Here is a 20,758-nt window from a genome sequence, read left to right on the forward strand (position 1 = left end):
TTGTCTTCACTATTCAAAACGCAATCATTTCATTCTGTTTCTATGAGTGAGATTCACCTTCTTATTTCAGTACTACCCCTACTCTACCTCTATTGCCACATCTGATCATGGATTATGTTAAAGGCTTCACTGAGGTTTGTTATAGCTTTCTAGGAGCATTGTAACTAAAACAAAACAGAATTCCACTTAAATTTTTCCATAAAAGTGATAGGAGTGGAGGATAGAATTTTCCATTTTCTTTCTAACACTGCTCTTGATTATGCCTGCCTGCTTGAACTACGGAAGCACATTGGGTTGATGTCCTCAGAGAATCATCTATTCTGATGGTAGTCTCCACAAACCATTTAGAATAAAGACAGTAAGATAAGATCACCTGTGTAGACCAACTGAAGAAGTAATAAGATCAAAGCCCAGCTTCTTCCTGAATAATTTTGAATACTTTTGCCTAAATATATTACCCTTAAGTTTGTTCATTTGAACCTCATGCTATTTTTCTGCCAAGCCGAAAATCTCCTGAGATTTTCCTATGGTTTATGAACATCGACTTGGCATTTCACTACCCCTTTAGTAAAAGTTTACTGTGATTTGCTAACTTGAAGATTTTAGTATGCTGTTTCTCTCCAATTATTATACCATATGTAAAATAAGAATTGCCCGGGAATAGAGCTATAGAAATGTTTCTCTTTTACATTTCATTCAGTGAAGTCTTTATTTATCTTTTTTTTTTTCCTTTTCATTACTCTATCAGATGTTTATTCAGGCAGAACTGATAGGTAGTTTTAAATGGGATTTTACAGAACTCTTTATGAAACTCTTAACTATATTAAAACCCATTGGTGGCCCACTATTTGAAAAAGGCATTTGTATTTTCTCAAACAGCTCTCAAGATACTCAATTGATAGCTAGTTTCTAGCAAAGTATGAGAGATTATGAGAACCTTGATGGCAGAGGGACACCCCTTCCTCAAGTTTCATCACCAGTACCGCGCACCGTGCTTGCGCGATACTAGAGCTCAGCAAGCATTTTTAAGTTGTAATGTGCCTCTTAGCAGCATCTCACTTTTTCTTCTGTAGTCTAAATTCTCAATTAATGTGGAGTTCATTAGCTTATTTAATATGGTAGTCAGGCTTATCAAGTACATCTTAGTCCCTCTGCCCCAAAATCAGTCTTTCTGCAAGCAATTATTCCTCCAGCAAACTGACATTTTAACTTGAAACACATGTATATAAAATTACCTCTGTGTCCTTTCGTCATCCCAAACCTCTACTAAAAAGAAACAGAGCAGCTCATAAAATAAGTATGGAATAGAGGACGGAGGGAAACATTTATGTTGAGTATCTTCTGTGTGCTTAACATTACATCTCATTTAATTCAGTAAAATGTGTTCTTACTTGGGCTTTATTTTTCTAATTTTATTGATGAATAGGCTGTGGCTTAGAAGTTAAGTAAATTCCTCAGTATCAAATGGTTAATTAGAATTTGAAATTGAAACTCAGGTCAATCTGCTTGTGTTGTCATTCTTATATCAAGCCTGACAGTAACCCACGTCTGCCATGTACAATGCCTGATGAAATGGATGCTCAGAAAATTTTTGTTGAATGAAAGTGTAAACGAATAATCATCTCTAAATTAGTTTGTACTAATTCTGCATATCTTACTACTTTTGCTCAAAGGATTGTTCTGAATTGCAACATCAAAGCTCGTCAGAATAAGCATACTCTTTATTTTGAAAGCAGGACAATCATGTTTTAAAACCAAAATAATGTTAAAGAGCTAGAGGCAGATCATGAAGCTGGAATCAAAACTATGCAGCTAAGGATCTGGTAAGAATAGAAGCAGCCACTGAAAAAGAAAATCAGGAAGATTTTAACTCCTAAAGGTTAGGAATACCAGATAACAGAGTTTGGAATTGCAGAGCAAATACCAAATCACAACCCAACAGGTCAAGTCATGAGAAATAAATGTGTGGCAAAGAGACATATGCCCGGAACCCCAAATTCCTGGTCTTATCCCATTATAGTTGGTTTCTTGGTCTATTTCTTTGTCAAATTCTGTGTACTATGCATTTGCTTTCCAAAGAGTTTATATCCTGAATGTGACCCTGATTCCAAAAGGGCAACTCTTTATCATATAGGGTTTATTAAAGCAATCTATTTCCATCAATATTCTTTTGGCACTGGACAAATATCAGTTGGGTATTTTGGGCTGAAAATTTGGATTTAATGATATTAGGTAGGTACTTAAAAAATTTGAAGTGATTTATATGTAGCCTACTGGATTATTCCAAAAAGAGTATAGCCCTTGCTTTCGAACTTCTTACAATCTAATGGTAAATTCCAAACACGTTAGGTAGTATACCTCATGGTAAGTGAGATTATCTTTCACAAAGAGTTTTAAACATTCTTAATAAAATTAATTTACCTGAATCCAGCTCTAACTTTAACCAGTTAACTTTAATAATTACACCCAAATGTGCATTTATGTGCATATTAGTGTATGCTTTAACTGCAAGAGAAAGATCTGTTTTCAGAAAGCTGCTCATAACTAGTGATTAAAAGAGAAAGAGAAAGGCCAGAAAGGCAGAAGGCAGGAAGGCAAATTTAGATTACAGGTTTTTAGAGAATCATTATTTGCTTAGTTACATAGTGCTCAAATTAAAAAAAAAAAAAGCTGTGAGTCTGTTGTGTTCACTTGCAGTTAGTAATTTGCAAGCACTTTACATATGAATGCTATCATTTCTATTTATATACATTAGAAAAGTGATGAATAATGCACATGCATCAATTAACTGTTCACAGTTTCTCAGCACGCTAGAGCTCTACCTACAGTTATTTCCCTGGTCCGAATACTCCCATAGAAACTTGAAAGTGCTGTGGTGTTACTGTTATTTGTTGACAAACAAATATATCCAGAGATAACTGACTACTTTTCCCAAATCTTTTACTTTCTAATTGGAAAAGCAAAGTGGGAAGTCAAAGCACAGTTTTTGATATTTATAAATGATAAAGTTCAACATAATTAGAACTATAAGAATTTGTGGTATAATAAGCATATAACCCTGTACAACAAAATGGGGAAATACTGAGAGGAAATTGGGTGTAGCACATTTGCATAAAGAAGAGGCAGAGTTTTTAAACAGAACTGTAATTATTCATCTGTATGATTTCTTGGGCAAAATATTTATCTCTTTGGATCACTATTATAATTTAATATTCCCCCATCCTAGGGTGGGGGGCAAAGACAGTTTTATCATGGTACTAGAGAGATCAACATTTATTAACTCACAGTTTATTTTCATTTGCTGAAATTTACCATTGCATTTTGAATTTGATTTTTTTTAAATTGATAGAATAACTTGAAGTAAATCTTTGTTTGCCATTCCTAAGTTCTGGTTAGCAGACCCATTACTGATAGTTTAAAAGCGGCCTTAACACATTCCCTGTGGGGAGTTTTAAGGTCATTTGAGCAAAAGGAAACACTTCTTTATAGTTGCTTCATTTCCCTTCTCTTCTTGCTCCCTCCCTTCCTATCTCCATCTCTGTCATTTCCTTCTCTCTTGACAGGAATTTCCTGTTGCACTTATACATGTTTCAAATATAGCCAACCAATACCCTGGCTTTACATGTCCATTCAAGGCAGAATTCACTACTAGCTATCTGTGTCATGATTTTAAAAAATCCTAGAGAAACTGATTAACTCAGCACAGCCAATTTATTGGATGTCCCACAGCTAAATATCCACCACTGCTCTAATAATCTAAGGAAAATAATCTAGGGAAAAGAAGCATAGTATTGCATTGTAAAAAAGCTAGACTAAAGGTAACTTTTGTGGGAGAAGGGCCTCATCCTTGAAGGAAAAAAAAAAAGACCATGGACCAGACAGATATTCCCAACCGAATTTCCTAACATTCTGTATCTTACAAAGAATATCAATGTCAGACATTGCTCACTAGGTTCATGGTGATCACCAGCCAATTGGGTATTAGGCCATAAAACCTAACTTGGCCCCCTAGATCATTACCCTCTTATCAATCAATTACACAATTTTTTTCCTTCTTTTGTAAATATTTGGTAAGATCATATCATAGTGACTATCTGAAAATTGTTATTTGGTGATTTACCTTTTGGAATATATATATATAATTATATTCGGAACAGGTTGACTGGCAGATGGAAATTGCATATATTTCTGATAGTTTCATTGCTTTTATTCATAATGGGATATGTTTGTTCTTTTACTTGTGCTGTTTCCAGTGGCAAGACAAAGTAAAGTAAAGTTTGGAAATATTTATGGAAGAAATTATAGATTTTGTAATTTTAGACTTTTGAATTATCTGAGAACATTGATCGAGTCAAAGTCATTGATTACTCAAATATCTTTTTTTTTACTTAAATGCAATAAAATTACCTACAATAATTCATATTTTTTTAAATTATTTATTTGCACAAGCAGTGATTGCTCAATATGTGGTTGTCAGTAGAACTTTTCCATTCTATTTCACTTACAGTGATGATAGGTGCTCCAATTACCTTTTGCCTTAGCCATGAATATTTTTCACATACGAATTTTTTAGCTGCACATGTTAGAAAACTCCATTCAAATCAGCTTACACCAAAAAGGGAAAATGTAATGGCTCAGATTACTAAATAAAACAGGCAGTACTGACTTTGGCATGGCTGGATTCATCTGTTTTAATTCTTACTAAATGGAGGGGTTTTCTTCTAATAAATTTTTGGATGCTCTGTCAGTCAGAATACCATGAGAAAAATAGAACAGTAAGATTTATGAATATGGAGAGATCTCTTGTAGGGAACTGACTGATGCAGTTGAGGGATCCAGACAATTAGATGAAAATCCTTAGGGCAGGCCCTCAGGAAGGGCAGGAGGAAGTCCTGGGCAGGAGCTGATGCTGCAGTCTGCAGACAGAATTTCTTCTTCCTCAAGGAAACCGTGCTTCTGTTTCTAAACTTTTCAACTTATTAAATCAAACCCATCCAGATTATGGAGGGGAATCTTACCTAAAATTGATGATAGATATTAATCACATATATAAAACATCTTCATAGTGATACATAGGTTACTGTTTTATTGAATAACTGGAGATTATACCTTGCTAAAATGACATGTAAAGCTGAATATCATAAGTACTGATTTTAGAAGAATAAGTAAATTGAGCAGCAAACAATAACCCAAGATCTTTCAAGGAAAAATAAAAATTGAATACAAGTGTGATTTAAACAATCTGTTCTCTTTAAAAAACAAATTGGCCTTCATATAAGAAATTGCTAAAATTGGGACTAGATTACCATTATTGAATAGCCTGCTGTCTTTAATTTTTTGACTATAACACCAACAAGAGCTTCTCAGACGACATTGCTTCTATCAATGAATCTGCAGAGCTACCTACTCAACCGTCCCTTAGTATTCTTAAATCGTAAAGCACATTTATCTTCAATGATCTTGCTTCCTTTTTCCTCTAAAATTACAGGACAAATGCTTTAGAATTCCTTGTGTAGTCCCAGAATAGAGCCCAGTAGATGCTAAATTAATATTCCTGAAAAGAAAGAATAGGAAGGTGAAGGAAGAACTAGGTAAAAAATTTCAATATTTTGCCACTATTAATTATGTCACAGTGAATAACTTAGTGCATCTGTTGTCTCTTATTTGTGAGGAGACATCTTCAAGGTAAATTTCTGGAACAAAGATTGCTGGATCAAGGGGTAAATGCATATATAATTTTGCTAGCTGCTGCCCGATTTTCCACCACAGTGATTGTAGCAATTGGAGAGTTCAGCAAGCTCCCCAGGTGATTATTGTTCACAATAGATTTTAAGAATCACTGTTTTAGAATGTGGATATTTACCCTTTTTATTATCACCTCTCTTATCAAAAAACAATGTACCTGTAGGAATACATATTTACTGGCATACCTGCCAATTCACAGTCCTGCACAATTGGTTTTTGATGGTATCCCTGGAGCTCATCCTGGTTAGGAAACTCTGGTCTAGAAGAATCTCATGATGATGAAAATACTTGGATTGCCAACTGAGTGAGGATGGTTATTTCCCTTCGGGAGCTTCATCTATCTTCTGCAGTCTTAACTGCACTAACGAAGAAGTTACTGCTTTACAGGACTTTGCCTTATTTTTTCCCCAAATATATGGTTGCTTTCACAGCTAGGGAAATGAACATCAGAGATATCTTTATCTTTTTACAGTGTGATTTTTATCTATGTAACCATATGATTTTATCATCATTGCAATATTATTGCACATTCTATTCCAACAGAAAACTGAGCTGTGCATACAAGTATAGGCAATAAATAATATACCAGAGAAACTATGCTAGAGTTAAAGTTTCATTTTTCTGTATGCTGTTCTTTCCTCCACTTAGTAAGAATTTAAAATAGAAATTGACAGTTCAGCTAACTGTTAATTAGCATAGCAGTGAACCAGATCTGTTCAGCAGTCCACAACTTCATGGATACGTAACTCTGTCGCTTCTGAGACAGCCATCTGTATTATCTCAGCTCAGAAAAAAAAAAAATGTCTTTATAAGCAATAGGATTTCCTTTGGTGTGGAAATTAGGTTATACATCTCTGCATATCTCAAAGAGCAACTTTTTGACATCTGCTACTGCAAATAGTCTACTGTTCCACATAAATCAAGTATATTGAGCATGAGCTTTCGAGTTTTTGAGTACTGACATTCTGCAAACTGACCCCTGAAGGAGTCCTAAGAGAATAGGACCTTGTCATGAAAAGTGATATGCCCAACCTGTAAAATCCATTTTTTTTAGTTAAATAAAATGACACCTTGTGACCTTACAAGAGAGGTACACTTCCTGAGTATAATCTGATGGCACAATATATTCAAGAAATATATTTTATCAAAGTCATTTTGCTAGAAGAGTATCTTTTTCTCATCCTTGTCCTACTCCATCAACTATCAAGTCCTGTTGACTTAGACTCCAAACTATTTGTTGCATCTCTCTTCTCTCTTCCATTTTTATCCCCTGTTCTAATGCGTAACTACCAAACTGGTATTCCCTTGTCTTATTTCCCAGCACTTTCAGTTTATCCTTTCACAGTATGCAGTTTTATATTCTTGAAATTCATATTGATTATATGAATATCCTATTAAAATTAACAAAGAAGAACACTTTTGCTAGATTCTATAAGTACACAGTCTGTATCCATCAGGGATCCATTCAAGTGCTGTTACCATCTGGTATCTGTAGGTAAGTAGAAATGAATATTCAGGAGATGCCATTAAAAATGAAAATTGTCCAGACACAGGAATACCAAATCTTACCACGAACTAGTCATTACTCCCTACAATTTCTTGAAAAGGAAATATGCAAAAAAGGACAACACAAACTGAGGCAAAGCAATCATTTATTACTAGCTAATCATTTGGATCAAAGGAGAATTCCAATGAGCTGTGTTCACTGGATATGTGGATAACTAACATGATAATATGGATAATGTGAAAACTAATTTATTTTCATATGCTACAGTTGTCTTATCCATTTTTTCACCCTTTAACCTAATTTCAAGTCTGAGTTTTAGATTTTAAATTCAATATGAAGTCAGTCCACAGCATATGTACATGTGTGTATAAAAAAAAATAGAGAGAGAGAGACAGAGAGACAGAGACAGAAAAGGAGACAGAGAACTTTGAATGGGCAGATCCATAGCAGGTTCTGAGCATACAATGTTGAATAAAAACAAATATGACCTTTTGTGTTCTTGATGGTTATAATATACTTAGTAAACAGAACTTAAAAACTTACCATTATGTGTGTGCATGTTTGAATCTGTTTTATTCAAGTGAAATAAAGAAAGGTGTTGTTTACAAAAAGTACAGAATGCCATAAGATTATATCCGGCAGACCTAATTGACTTTGGAAAGGCAGAAAGGGTCTCTGACAGGAATTGACATTTAAGTTAAAAGAGTAAAGCCAGGATTAGAATAGAATGGCAGAAATTTTTTCAGATAGGATATATGAAATACATCCTTAGAATGGGCAGGATGAAAGGAAAAAAAATATGCAGATTAAAGAACTGAAAGGTGGCCAAGATATTGGAAGTGGGGAAGTCTACCACTAGATGAAGCTGGAGAGATAAGCAGAGACCAGGTCATGCTGGCCATTGTTGGTAATGTTAAGAATATGAGATTTTATTCTAATTTTTATCAGCAGTTGTAAGAAGATTTTATAATGGGTTTTCACTTTTCATTTTAATAAGATCCTTTGGCTACTGTAAGGATAGTGGTTAAAGAGGAGTAAGAAACAGATATGAATGATAGGTCTCAGGATAAGAGTTGATGGTGACTTAGTTTAGGAAAAAAGGAAAAGAGACAGAGGTAAATATATGGTTTAAGATATACTTTGGAAATAGAATTGGTGAAATGTGGTGGTGAATTAGATCTAGAGGATAAGGTACAAAGTATAATGGATGAATGCCTGGTTTCTGGAATGAGCTATTGGATAGAAAGAGGCATATTTACCAAATGGAAAAGTATGAAGGAGTACATTTGGTAAGAAAGAGCAAGAATTTAAAACTAGATATGTTAAATTTGAGATATCAAAAAGGCAACTATAAATATAACTATATATGAATTAGAAGTTCAAAAGACAGGTTAGGATATAGGAGAGTTATTTAAAATCATGGAAACTTTCAAGATTTCCTATGAGAGAATTTAGAGATTCCAAGGCTGAACCTCGGAAACTCCAGTTTAGAATCCTGGACCTGACACAGAAAGAGGTGTTAGGCAGAAGAAGTAGTGCTGAGACGAAGCACTCAGGTAGGAAGAAAACCAAGAAGACTGCTAAGAGAAAGACAGTCAAAGTGGAAAAAGGGATTGACTTGGTGGGATGTTACAGAGAGGTCAATAAGTAAGGACTGAGAAAGGTTTAGCCACTTGAAAACAATTAGCAACCTCTAAGTTAAAAAAGAATGGAGTTGGAGGACTAAAGGGAAAATTAAGTTAGCTTATATGAACAGTACTTTGGAGAAGGCTGAATGTGAATGGAACACGGAGAGAAGGGGCTGTATATGCACGATGGTTGAGGTTCAGAGAAAAGCTGTATCTGTTTTAGGATGATAAATAGAGCAAGTGTATACGTTGAAGGTGAGATTTGGTAGAAAAGGAGAAGTTGAAAAGACAGAAGAAGGGAAATTTTAAGAGAACTTTCAAGTTTCAGAGAAGGAGATGGGATGAATATGTATGTTTGCCTTGTATTGGTCTAAACATATTGGAGGATGCTTCCTTCTGTATTTACAACAGGAGAGGGTAGAAAGAATTGATGTAAATATATACGGATTTTAGCTGGAACTATAAGAAATCCAAATATGTTGCTTCTCAAAGTGCTCTCACTTCTTTACACCGTAAAAGGCAAGATTATCCTTTGAGAGTGGGGTGGGTAGAATGGAGTGAATTAGAGGGCTGAGGATGGTGGAGAAAAAATGGAAAAGAAAAGGTGAAGGATGGTTGATGGAGAGGAAATGGAGAGACTCAGTGGGGTCTCAGTGAAATCAAGAGTTGTTGCAGTGGGACCACAGAGCAAAACAGATAAAGCACATAATCAGATGGAACAATAAGATACCCTTTGTATGAAGGTATTATCTCTTTTGGTGGAGGTGTAACTTCTGGAGGTAACAAACAATGTATTGCTCATCACCGTGGAAATGTGTAATTGAAGTTGTGCTGGAAATAAAAGGCCATAGCAAGGAGGTCAAGAAAACAAGGGATAAAGTTGTGAATCTATTTTCCTATAGATATTGGAATTACTGGCTTCCCTAGCTTGCTATGATCAGCAAGACAGTAAGATCGGTAGTGAATCTTAAATAAAAATAATGAGCTACAGGAGTCAGGAGGTTGGTAGATGATTCTATGAAGATAGGTACTGTCAGTGATGCAACCTGTTTGTGAAACCCTCAAAAAGCAGATGTTACAAGACAAGAGGAGAGTAATATTCTGGAATCAGTATTGGGGATGGCACTGATTTTACATCTTTTATTAGGAGCCCATATTTTCAGTGACTGCTGGGATAGGATGACCTCAGGAGATGCTAATTTTCAGTAAAGCAAAAAAGGTAAAAGGAACCTTCAGAGTATAGTCTTAGGACATTGGGAAGTTTATGATGATGGAATAGGAGTTTCAAAGGGCAGATCAGAAGGGTTTGAGTGGGAAGAGAGGAGGTGGAATCAGGCACAGAATGTTAGGCTCTGCTGCACTTTGAGCAGAGACCTGCATAAACAAGGGTGACAATGTTGAAAGACGTGTTAGATAAAGATGAGTTCATAAGGTTACATTACAGCCTGAGAATAAGGACTGGCAGCAAGTTGAAATGTGAAGCCAAGTGTGTCATTATCTTTTAGGTGGTTGGGTTTGGCAGTTGTAGTTAAGTGTAGACATGGTTGGTAGGAATGAGTGAGAAATCATAAACCAAGTGGTTCTTTCCTTGGAGAATAGGGGAATGGATTGAAAGCATTCCCTTGTCATAATGGATTATAAGCAAGCAATTTGAAGCAGACTTTTTCTTGCTGATAGAGCCAATGCTCTACCCTCAGGCAATGACAATCCAGGGACAGATTGATTAGGTGTTTTTTTCCCACTGTATCCCAATCTATGTTAAACATTGATAGAATATCTATGTGACAAGGATAAAAATAAATAATAATAATAATAGTGTGCAAATCTTTCTATTCCTCTACTTTTATATCATTCCCCTTTTACAAGGGTACGTTTATTACTTGCTAAATTAACTCCTGGCTACTAGAATATGGAAAATGAAAAACAAATGGAAAGAAAAGCCTAAGAGACTAATTCAGTTAAAATAATAAAAAAGATGAGTTGAGGCAATATAGAAGTGCATTGGGATTGAGATTGGCTGTCTTTGAGTTTGGAGAGAGGTTAGCCAGATTGAATTGGAGAAGGACATTTGAAAGTCTGTGGTTTGTTTAATACACCAAATTTAAAAGAAATGAAGAAAGATGATTTTTAAATCATTACACTTGCTGCTCATTACTAATCTCCTTTTTCTTTGTGTTTTCATGTAGACTGCAGAAAAGATGTCAGATGCCTTCTATTTATGCCAAATTGATAGATTTCAGATGAGGTTACATGAGGGTTACATGTGAAAATTGGAATTTATTTTTGCTTTCTTTAGAGTTAACACTTCAGTATAAAATATTTCCTAAAGCAGTATGATATTTTGATTGTTCAAAATCTTCAGAACAAGAATTTTGTGAATCTTAATAGAACATTAAGCAATGTAGGGCCTGACTCATGGCACTTTCATTTCCAAGTACAGAAAACCACTGAAGCTAGCTCAGATGTATAGAGAGTTCAAGAGGGATATGGAACATTTTGTGTGTTCACGTAACTAAGGACAGGAAGGAAAGGTGGCTGCCTGAGGCCTGGTGAATCCCTCTCTCAAGGACTACATGTCTTCTTTCCCCTCATCCCTCTGTCTCACGGCTGCACTTCTGTGCCCATGCTCCGCTATTCCTCCTCTCAGCCCCCGCCACCTGCTCACATTACCCAGGTCACCCCAGCTGCCCACTGGGTGAGCTGCACACTCTGTACATTGGACCATTGAGAGGAGAGTTCCTCATGATCCAGTCAGCCTACGATTTGGTTTCATTTGCATCACAGGTTCCTCCTTGGTCTAACTACCTGTGAACAGGAAGGAGGGGAATGACATTGGCACATAAGGCGGCCCTTTGCAGGAATAATACCTGGGTGGGGCAGGTTTAGGTAAATAAGGATGTTGAACTGGTCAGCCACATAGACTGACATATCTAATAAATGTACACTTGTAGCAGAATCATTAGTGGGGATGTTTCCAGAATATAGAGTGAGTAAATGAGCACTGGAGTCTTTATGTCCAGTTTAATTTCTGGGTGTTCATGTATGAACTGAAAGCCAAGTGCAAGAGAGGTTTTTCAAACAATGAAAGCAAGTAAAAATCAATAAATAACTGTCTTGTTCAGTCTTGGCTGGACAAATGAAATAGTTTAATTTTTATCAACCCCATCCCTTTAGGAGCAGGAGCTGATAGAATTTTTGAATTTAAACCTCTTACTCCAGAGACTCATTACTCTTTCAAATTTGCAATTGCATTTTGGAATTGTGATGTTCAGTATTTAATATTTCTAATTTAATTCTGAGTATACTTTAATTACCCTGTATAATGTGGAAAATGGCTTTCTTGTCCAATTTTCTTATACACAATGGAAGAAAAAAATCAAATTTTGTTACTATTGATGTTGTTTGGGTAACACAATTATTTTAAAAACAAGACTGAAAAATAAAGCTTCTAATGTGATCCTTGATAAGGAAAATGCATATCATTTTCCTGAAATGTAGTTATCTGTATTAATACATGATTAATGAACATGGAGGATTTGCTAGGCCTTTATCAAAACAATGATTTTTTGTTGTTTAAATTGGCAATCTGTGGCCCATACTTTCATGTCTCACTCCTCTCTCATATATAACCTAACAAAATCTTGTTATCTAACCTCATGTTTAAGCAGTTAAAAAGAATGGTAGGTAATTTCATTGTGAGAACTCTGAAAAATTTCTAAATTCTATCATTCATCTATAGCCTAAATGTTAGGGATAAGGATGGTGACAAAAAAAACAGGGTTGACTGTGCAGTTCAAGGTTGTGGACAGGACTCTGATGTGTTTAAATTCCCCTTTGCCCTTTTGGACAAAGTACAGAAGTGCAGAAGCATCATTTAAAATGGACATCACTGGCAACAGTGAGTCTTTTTTTTTATCATTTAAGGGAAAAGAAATACATGGTTTAAGATGTCAGTATGTGTAACAATTGCTTTTCTTTAAAGTGTGTGGATGAGGATGATTGGAGCCACACCTCTGTAAGCGCAGTGCTCTGTCACTGACTGACTGCTCCCTTTGTGACTTCTGATGTATGTCAGGCAACTTTACCAACAATACTCAAGTTTCTGACCATTTTCAACTGTATAAAACTTATTTATCTATAATAAAGCAGTACTACTTATATAATCAACAATGATGTCAGATATGGTTTCCTATATCTGATGAGAGAAGGGAGACGAAATGTTAAACACCTGTTTACTACAGATGCTGAGTTATAAGAATAATGAGCTGGATGAATAACGAAAAGTGTGAAAGAAATGTTCCTGTCCTTTACTAACCAATAGTCAGACATATCTTAGAAATACAGACAGTAGTTGGGATATTATTTGAATTTAAATTTTTCTGTTAGCAGCAATCAGATAGAATGACATTCAAAAAATAAGTAAAGAACAGAAGAATAACAATCTCAGCTTAATTTCTCCTTTATGCTGGAGAATAAAATATAATTGATACCACAAGAGAATAAATGTCATTATATAAAGCATGAGGGAATGGGGCACAGGACAGATTTGGAATGGTCTCCAACATCCACTGGGAGTTCCACAGGCAGAGTGCTGTCCGGGGGTCCTGCTGTGTTAGAAACAGCCCAAGGTACTTGGGTCCTGGAGGAAGGAGAGGCTGAAAGCATGACTCAGGACCCTCTGAGTTAAGAGACAAAAGTTCAGAAAATATCGAATAAGATGAAGAAATGAGATTCCAAAACACCATCTGTGCTCCTTCTTATAGAATTTCTGAGAGCAGAGTGTAGGTTTACCCATGGTTTCTAAGCCCAAGGTCGGTAACAATAAAATACAAAACTATTGCATTTCAGTTTAAAAGCATAACATAATCTACTTTTGAGAGGCAAACTCATAATAGGGCTTTTTTTTCAAAACAACTCTATACCCTTTAGTAAAGGTAATATGAAAAACAAAAAATTCTATATACGACATCGGTCAACATGCAAAATTAGAATAAAAACTATACATCGTATCAGTATTAAAAGTATTGGTTTTGACAGGTGAACTGTGGTTGTGCAAGTGAATGCCCTTGTACTTAAGGGATGCAGGCTGAAGTACTTGGGTGTAGGTCATGATATCTGCAACTTACCATCAGACAGTACTAGACAGTACTAGAAATAGAGGAACAAAAAGTGAACAAATGGTGAATCTAGGTGAAGGACATAGGCATTCATTTTGCTATTCTTATAATCTGTTATAGTATACTATTCTTATAACTTTTCTGTAAATTTGAAATTATTTCAAAATAATAAGTGAAAAACAAAAGCCATGACAAACATCTGTGTTAATGGCTCTGACACTGGCTAACCATGTGGACTTTGAGCCCATTTCATCTGTAAAATAGAAATAATCTGCCCCTTTTATCTCACAGCTAATTCTAAAGATCAGTGAGATAAGGGAGCTCACAGAACACTATTTATTTTTTCTAGGATTTAGACAAATATTTTATAGGAAAGAAATTTTTCAACCCAGCAACACTTATATCTCAAATGAAATTTAGTTAGATTTTAGGTAAGTTAAAACCTTAGCTTTCATTTATTAGTTATAATACAGCCATGCTTCAATTAAAGAACACCCTGGGAATAAAGCTTTTCTCTGCAACAGCAGTAGGAAATTTTAAACTAAAATTAAACAGCTCTAAAACAAGCAAAGACACACCTATGTAATCATATAACCAAGGGTACCTACTGCTTGCAGTTTTGTGGTCTTAGTGCTATTATCCTGGAGAGCTCTTTCATTTCTTGCATTTCAATTATAAGTAAAGAGAGCTCATCATTGTATTCTGTAGTGTACGAAGGTTCAACTTGGTGTAAAGAACATCTTTCACTCCTGCATTAGCCACTCATTATTCTGCAATGTGCTGGGGGTACAAAGACAAAATCTAACTCAGGACCACTTCACACACCCAAATTCTTCCTGTTTTTTTATTTTACACTTCCATTAAGCAGTAAAATTTTGATGAATCATATATTCGTGTTCGTACTTTGGTTGAAACTTATTCACACAGCATTATCTCAACTGTACTTATTGTGACCTGGAATAAATATGAGAATCATTTGTATCATTCCTGCAATAGTAGGTAAATATCACTGAAAAATTTTTGAAAAATAAATTGCATTTTTCTTGCTTCCTTCATCACCGTCTGGTTTACTTTTCCTCCATAACTAAACTTCTCCAACAGAAGTACCAAAAATTACTAGTATTTTAACAAAAACCAAATCGTATGGCATCTTTATAAGCTGTATTCCTTTTTTTTAATGTTGTGAAATGAATGAACAGGCCAGCCTTCCCAGTCCTTTATCCTGGAACTTCTCTCCCTTAGACCTCTAAGAAAGTCAATGTTATCTCCTGACCATAGACTCTGATCACATTTGGTCTTCTTTCTCCAAAAGCATGCCTCCAAGGTTCTTGTCTTGGCATTCTTCTTTTTTTTTTTTTCCTTTTGGAATTGAATCTAATTAAGTAATCTCAAGGTGACTTCAGAGAAGTCGCATCTTTGCTCTTCAAAAACCATATGGCTAGTTGCAATCACCTGCTTCATCACTCTCTATACGTGGTGTATACATTCTTCACTCACTATACAGAGTGGGCCAGAGTCTCCAGGTCTTTATGCTCAAAGCCAAGCTACCTGCACAGGAGCATCTTTTCAGCTCTCTGTGTAATGGACCAGTCAGAAAAGGAAGCTATAAAAAGAGAGGCATTTTGATATATGATCAGAAAGAGAGCTTCATATAACAGGAGTAGTGGGAAGTGTTCTAAGTAAGAAAGAGAGAAAATAGGTTATAGTAACTTGAGATAGCTAGGAACAAATTGATTTATAAGAAAGAGGAGATGAAAGGTAGAAGCAGTGGGAGAGAGAGAGAGAGAGAGAGAGAGAGAGAGAGAGCCTGAATGTGTGTGTGCAACTAGTGTAGAAGCAGAGATTTAAGTGTTTAAGCATAGCAGCATATGCCCTTTTATTTACTTTTCACTAGAATAGATAGCTCTTCACCTGAATGCCAGTTGAAAAATAATTTTTAACTTACTATGATTAAATGATCTTTCAGGAATATTTGGGGAAATATATGCTCACAATAAAATGTAGCTCACACCATCACAGGGCAGTATGCATTAATGTTTAAAAATTAGTCAAAACCTCCTACAATAAAAAGACCTGAATTAAAATTTAAATAGCATTTTTTAACTTGAAAGATGCCCTATACTGTTAGATAATGCAAAGATATTGAGAAAAGTAGCTAAAAACTAATTCACCAAGTTTGTAAAATCAAATGTTCAATTCTCTGGGTAATCTTAATTTTTCTCAGTCACTGTAAATCAGATTATTCTTGAGATTGTATTTAAGTCAAGGAAAGATGGTCTTCTATTTACAAATGTAATTTATTCTCATGAGCAAGTAATCTTGTTAACATAATGCAGGTTAACTGAAATTGATTTGTGTTTACCAAACATAGTGAAAGCTAATCAAATACTAGACACTGAAGTATTGGACATATTTAAATCTTTGACAGACTCTGTTGGTGCGACATAGAATGATTTTTGTCTCAGGGTCACATTGCTCCTTAACCTTTTCTTCAAAATATATAAAGAGAAAGTGAGGAGAAATGGCCTGTATTTCTTTTATGAAATTTTTTGATTTAGGAGAATTTAGGACTGGTTGGTGGGCAGGCGGACAGATTATTTATATTTTATTTCCTTTGCTACAAACAGCACATTTGCTTTTCCATCTGCTTAATTCCATTCCAGGTTTGTTATTCTCTACCACTCATAGCATCAATGAGCCCCCCATAATAGCTTTTATAGGAGACAGACATTACCCAGAAATTTGAAAAGCAGGTTGAAGATAAAGGCTGATAGCTCATATATCCTGGCCTGGTGACCTGGCTCACTTCTGAGGATTATGCCAAATGGGCTGCACACATCTCCTGTGGTGTATGTGTATCGGCTCTATGAGGCTTAAAGAAACATTTCCTCTAATACAATAATAAACCCACCATAATCATTCGTTTGGGGAAATTTTACAGTTGTTGGTTAACCTGCTCCCTTATGCCCTGCAATATTCATTAGCAGATTTCTCTGTTTTTGAGTGATATTATATGGAAATGGTTATGGGATGCTAACAGATGTAACCACTGACATAAATTAGAAGGAAAAGTTCTGTTTTTTTACAGATGGTTCTATTGAATCTGCTCCCCGCCCCACTCCACTTTAACATTTAGTTTTCTTTCAACAGAAAACTTTTCTTTACTGACTATGGGAATGTGGCCAAAGTGGAGCGATGTGACATGGATGGGATGAACAGAACAAGGATAATTGATTCAGACACAGAGCAGCCAGCTGCACTGGCACTAGACCTAGTCAACAAATTGGTTTACTGGGTAGATCTTTACTTGGACTGTGTGGAAGTAGTGGACTATCAAGGAAAAAATAGACATACTATCATTCAAGGAAGACAAGTAAGTACAATTTTGTTAGAATATGCAACTAAGGTAATAAAGCAAATGGTATCATACTAGAAAGAGGGCCCAAAATTTGAATTGCAATGTTGAAAATTTCTTAGTAAGCAGCAATGGGTCATAAAAATTGTGATGCATGTTTGTGGGAGAATGTTCTTTGCACAGTGCATTTCATAATATTGGAGATGCCTCTCACTCCCACCTTCCCTCTGTTAAAAACAAAGCACCCAAATGGAAAACCAACGAAAATAAAACAAAAACACAACAAACAAGCAAAAACAAAAATATTAGTAAGAAAGGAAAATATTAGAATAGGACAGATGTTATAACCTACTTACTAAATGCTAAGTAATTCATTTGTAATGAACTGAACTATCATCGGTCCCATGTGGCATTGGACGTATTTTGTTAACAAAAGCAAGTGCCAGCTCACAAAGGTATCTTTATTTTTGTAATAGGTTGGATTAAATAATGCTTTCTCTTGTATTCAAGTACTTCCTAAAACAAGAATTCTGTGAAAGTCACTGAGGTGAGGTCAAAATTTTTCCCATCTGTATAGTTTTTCCTTTCCTGAATTACAAGTTTTTGTAAATAACAGTAAACACCTAAAGGAGGTCTATAAGTGGGGTTAAGTCCTTCCTCACTAATGCTCGGTTTCAAATTCACCTTTCCTTCACTGATTGCCCTCGTTTCTTGTGAGAGTCTTATTCCGTGAACCTGAAATATGTGAATCTCTGCTTCTTTTGCAGTTTAAGACAAAAATATTCTGTAATCATCCTTTACAGTTACTTTTCCTTTCTAATCAGCTTTTCACAATGAAATTCTGTCCCTTTCCTTGCAGACAAACAAGTGCACTGATTCCGGTAGTTTAAAAATAGTGCCCAATATTAGATGCGAGGCCATTTATTTCTCTTTCACCTTCAGCTGTCCAAAAACCTTGATTTCTTTAGAAGCCTTTATTTATGACCTTCAGAGGACTTAGTCTCTAAAATAATTATGATGGAGCTTTGTATCTATTCACAATTAAAAGTTTAGTCCACCAAACAAGTATAAGGAATTCAAATGATTTTCCTCATGACAACTTTAAAAAGTTTTAATTTCTGAAGTTTTTAATTATCCTTTTTTTTCCCAGCTCTTTTACCTTTGTTTAGCTAGCTCACTAAACAGATGCTTTGTGTGCCACTAAGTAATCCAACATAGATCAGTTTTTGAAGCACTTGGGCTGTAGGCAGAGTAATCCAACCACCACTTCAAGCTCCTCTCACCTCTTTTGTGGGTAGTTAGCAAAGCAGGTAACAATACACTTACTTTAGGTAAGTACAGACTCTTCTGAGGGAAAGCAGGGAGGCAGTGAGTACAATTTGATCTTTGCTATATAACCATGTCTTCTAACCTGACCAGTAGTCCTCTCCATAGCAGTGATTTCTGTCCTGGTACCTGGACTAGCAGTTATACAGAGAGCAATGTAGGTATGTTACAACCACACACTCCCAGAAGGATGGCCACAACTTTTGAGCAAAAAATGCATGAGATTAATAGTAATGGAAGGGTTCCACTTGCCTGTAATCTTTATAGGAAAAAAAGTATTGCTTAAGTCAAAATTGGATGGTTGGTATACTTAGTGAATGTGATGTCAGCTGTGTGGAAAATGATATTAGTAAATACATATATGGCCTCTCCCCCTCCCCTGCCCTCCTCTCCTCTCTCCCTCCTTCCTGCTCTCCTGCCTCATACACACAAACACACACATACACACAAACACACACACACACACACACAAAAAAAAAACAAATATTGGAAACAACATAAAATAGAAAAATATTATTTGGGATTTTAACATGAAATGACCTTCCCCATTAATTTTTATCTTTCACTTTTAGCTTAGACATGAAGAAATGAGATATGACCAAAAATAGCATGCAAAAGCCAGCCTTCTTTTAGTCACATCCCATATGAGAGACCCAGAAATAGTAATGATGAATCATATATGTTAAGAAAATAATGAATCCAATGCTTTTTTGCTTAAAGTTCAGAATTGACAAGATTTCCTAATTAAAATAGAAAATTTTGCCACTTTGTTCTATGGAAATTTTTAAAGTCAAATTGTACCTACTTTCTCCAGTCTTCTTAAGTATGTATCTATATTAAAGTGCACGGACGCACAATATAGTGCCAAAAAATAGCGGCTAAAGCTTTTTCATCAGATTCTCTACAGCATATCGATTGACGGCTCTGTCATTCGGAGCTGGACCGTAACTTAAATTAAGTATAATGCAGGGAATACCCAAAGGAGTGTGCCTAGCATGTGCCTTTGAAGGAGAAAGTCAGTATACTCATTCTTCCTCTGCTTCTGGAAGCTTTCCATGACTTCAGGATGTCTGTTCCTCCTTGCAATCCCTAAGACCTCTGCCAAGGAGAGTCACAGTGCTGAAGTGTCATGAGTAGAATAAATACTGTTCTCAAAGCAAATAGCCCTGTCTCCATTATGAATAGGCTTTAGAAAAAAATGACCCTCCCCATTAATTTTTATCTTTCACTTTTAGCTTAGACATGAAGCAATGAGATGACCCGAAAATAGCATGAGTAAATATTGACACTTTATTTACAGTTATTCCAAATATGTGATTTCATTATTTATTATTTTGCTTGCTGGGACAAATATTAGTCTAATGTAACCTGCATTAAAAAAAGAATGGGATTTTGAACTAATGAAACAAATTTCAAAGGTGTTTCCTCATCAGTTCTTTCATAGGTCAGCTTTGCTGTCAGATATATCCTTAACTATATGAACAAGCTGCCCATACAAATACCTCAAATTTTATATAACAGTGCTATAAGCATATAATTGAATATATGCTTGAAAGTTTGGTTCTTACTAGATTTTGGAAATTAGCTACTGAGCATGTTTTCCCAATGAAACATGAATAAACTCTGTTCCACACATTTGGAACTGCTTTATCTGGTACTGCATGTTTTATTCTCAGAGAAAAATTTTAATTGGTGAAATGTTGAATTCTTTGAGTGAAAATAGATAATATGCTTGTGACTTTCCAACTATGGGAATTTTCCACATCAGTAAATAGCAACCAGTTTTTCTTTCAAGTTGAAAGCAGCATAATTAAAAGTCATACTTATCTTTGCCCCACTTTATAGGTCAGACATCTTTATGGTATAACTGTGTTTGAAGACTTTTTGTATGCAATCAATTCTGATAATGTCAATATCATAAGGATAAACCGATTTAATGGCAGTGATATTCATTCATTAATTAAAATGGAAGATGCTCGTGGAATTCGAATCTATCAAAAAAGAGCTCAACCAACAGGTAGGATGCAAGACTTCTTTAGAGTCTCCATAATGGTGGATTGAATGGGGATGTAGTCCTTAT

General features: G+C 35.4%; 1 protein-coding gene across 1 annotated transcript in view; it reads left to right on the top strand.

Annotated features, from left to right (window-relative positions):
* The window catches only part of LRP1B (LDL receptor related protein 1B), a 1,911,502-nt gene that overhangs the window by 1,062,564 nt on the left and 828,180 nt on the right, over positions 1–20,758 (top strand). Inside the window, exons 8-9 of the mRNA XM_057505633.1 lie at positions 17,148–17,370; positions 20,524–20,695. Of these exons, the coding sequence (XP_057361616.1) occupies positions 17,148–17,370; positions 20,524–20,695 (395 nt within the window). The remainder of the gene's footprint in view (positions 1–17,147; positions 17,371–20,523; positions 20,696–20,758) is intronic.

Source organism: Manis pentadactyla, chromosome 8, assembly GCF_030020395.1.
Source record: "Manis pentadactyla isolate mManPen7 chromosome 8, mManPen7.hap1, whole genome shotgun sequence".
NCBI lineage: Eukaryota > Metazoa > Chordata > Mammalia > Pholidota > Manidae > Manis > Manis pentadactyla.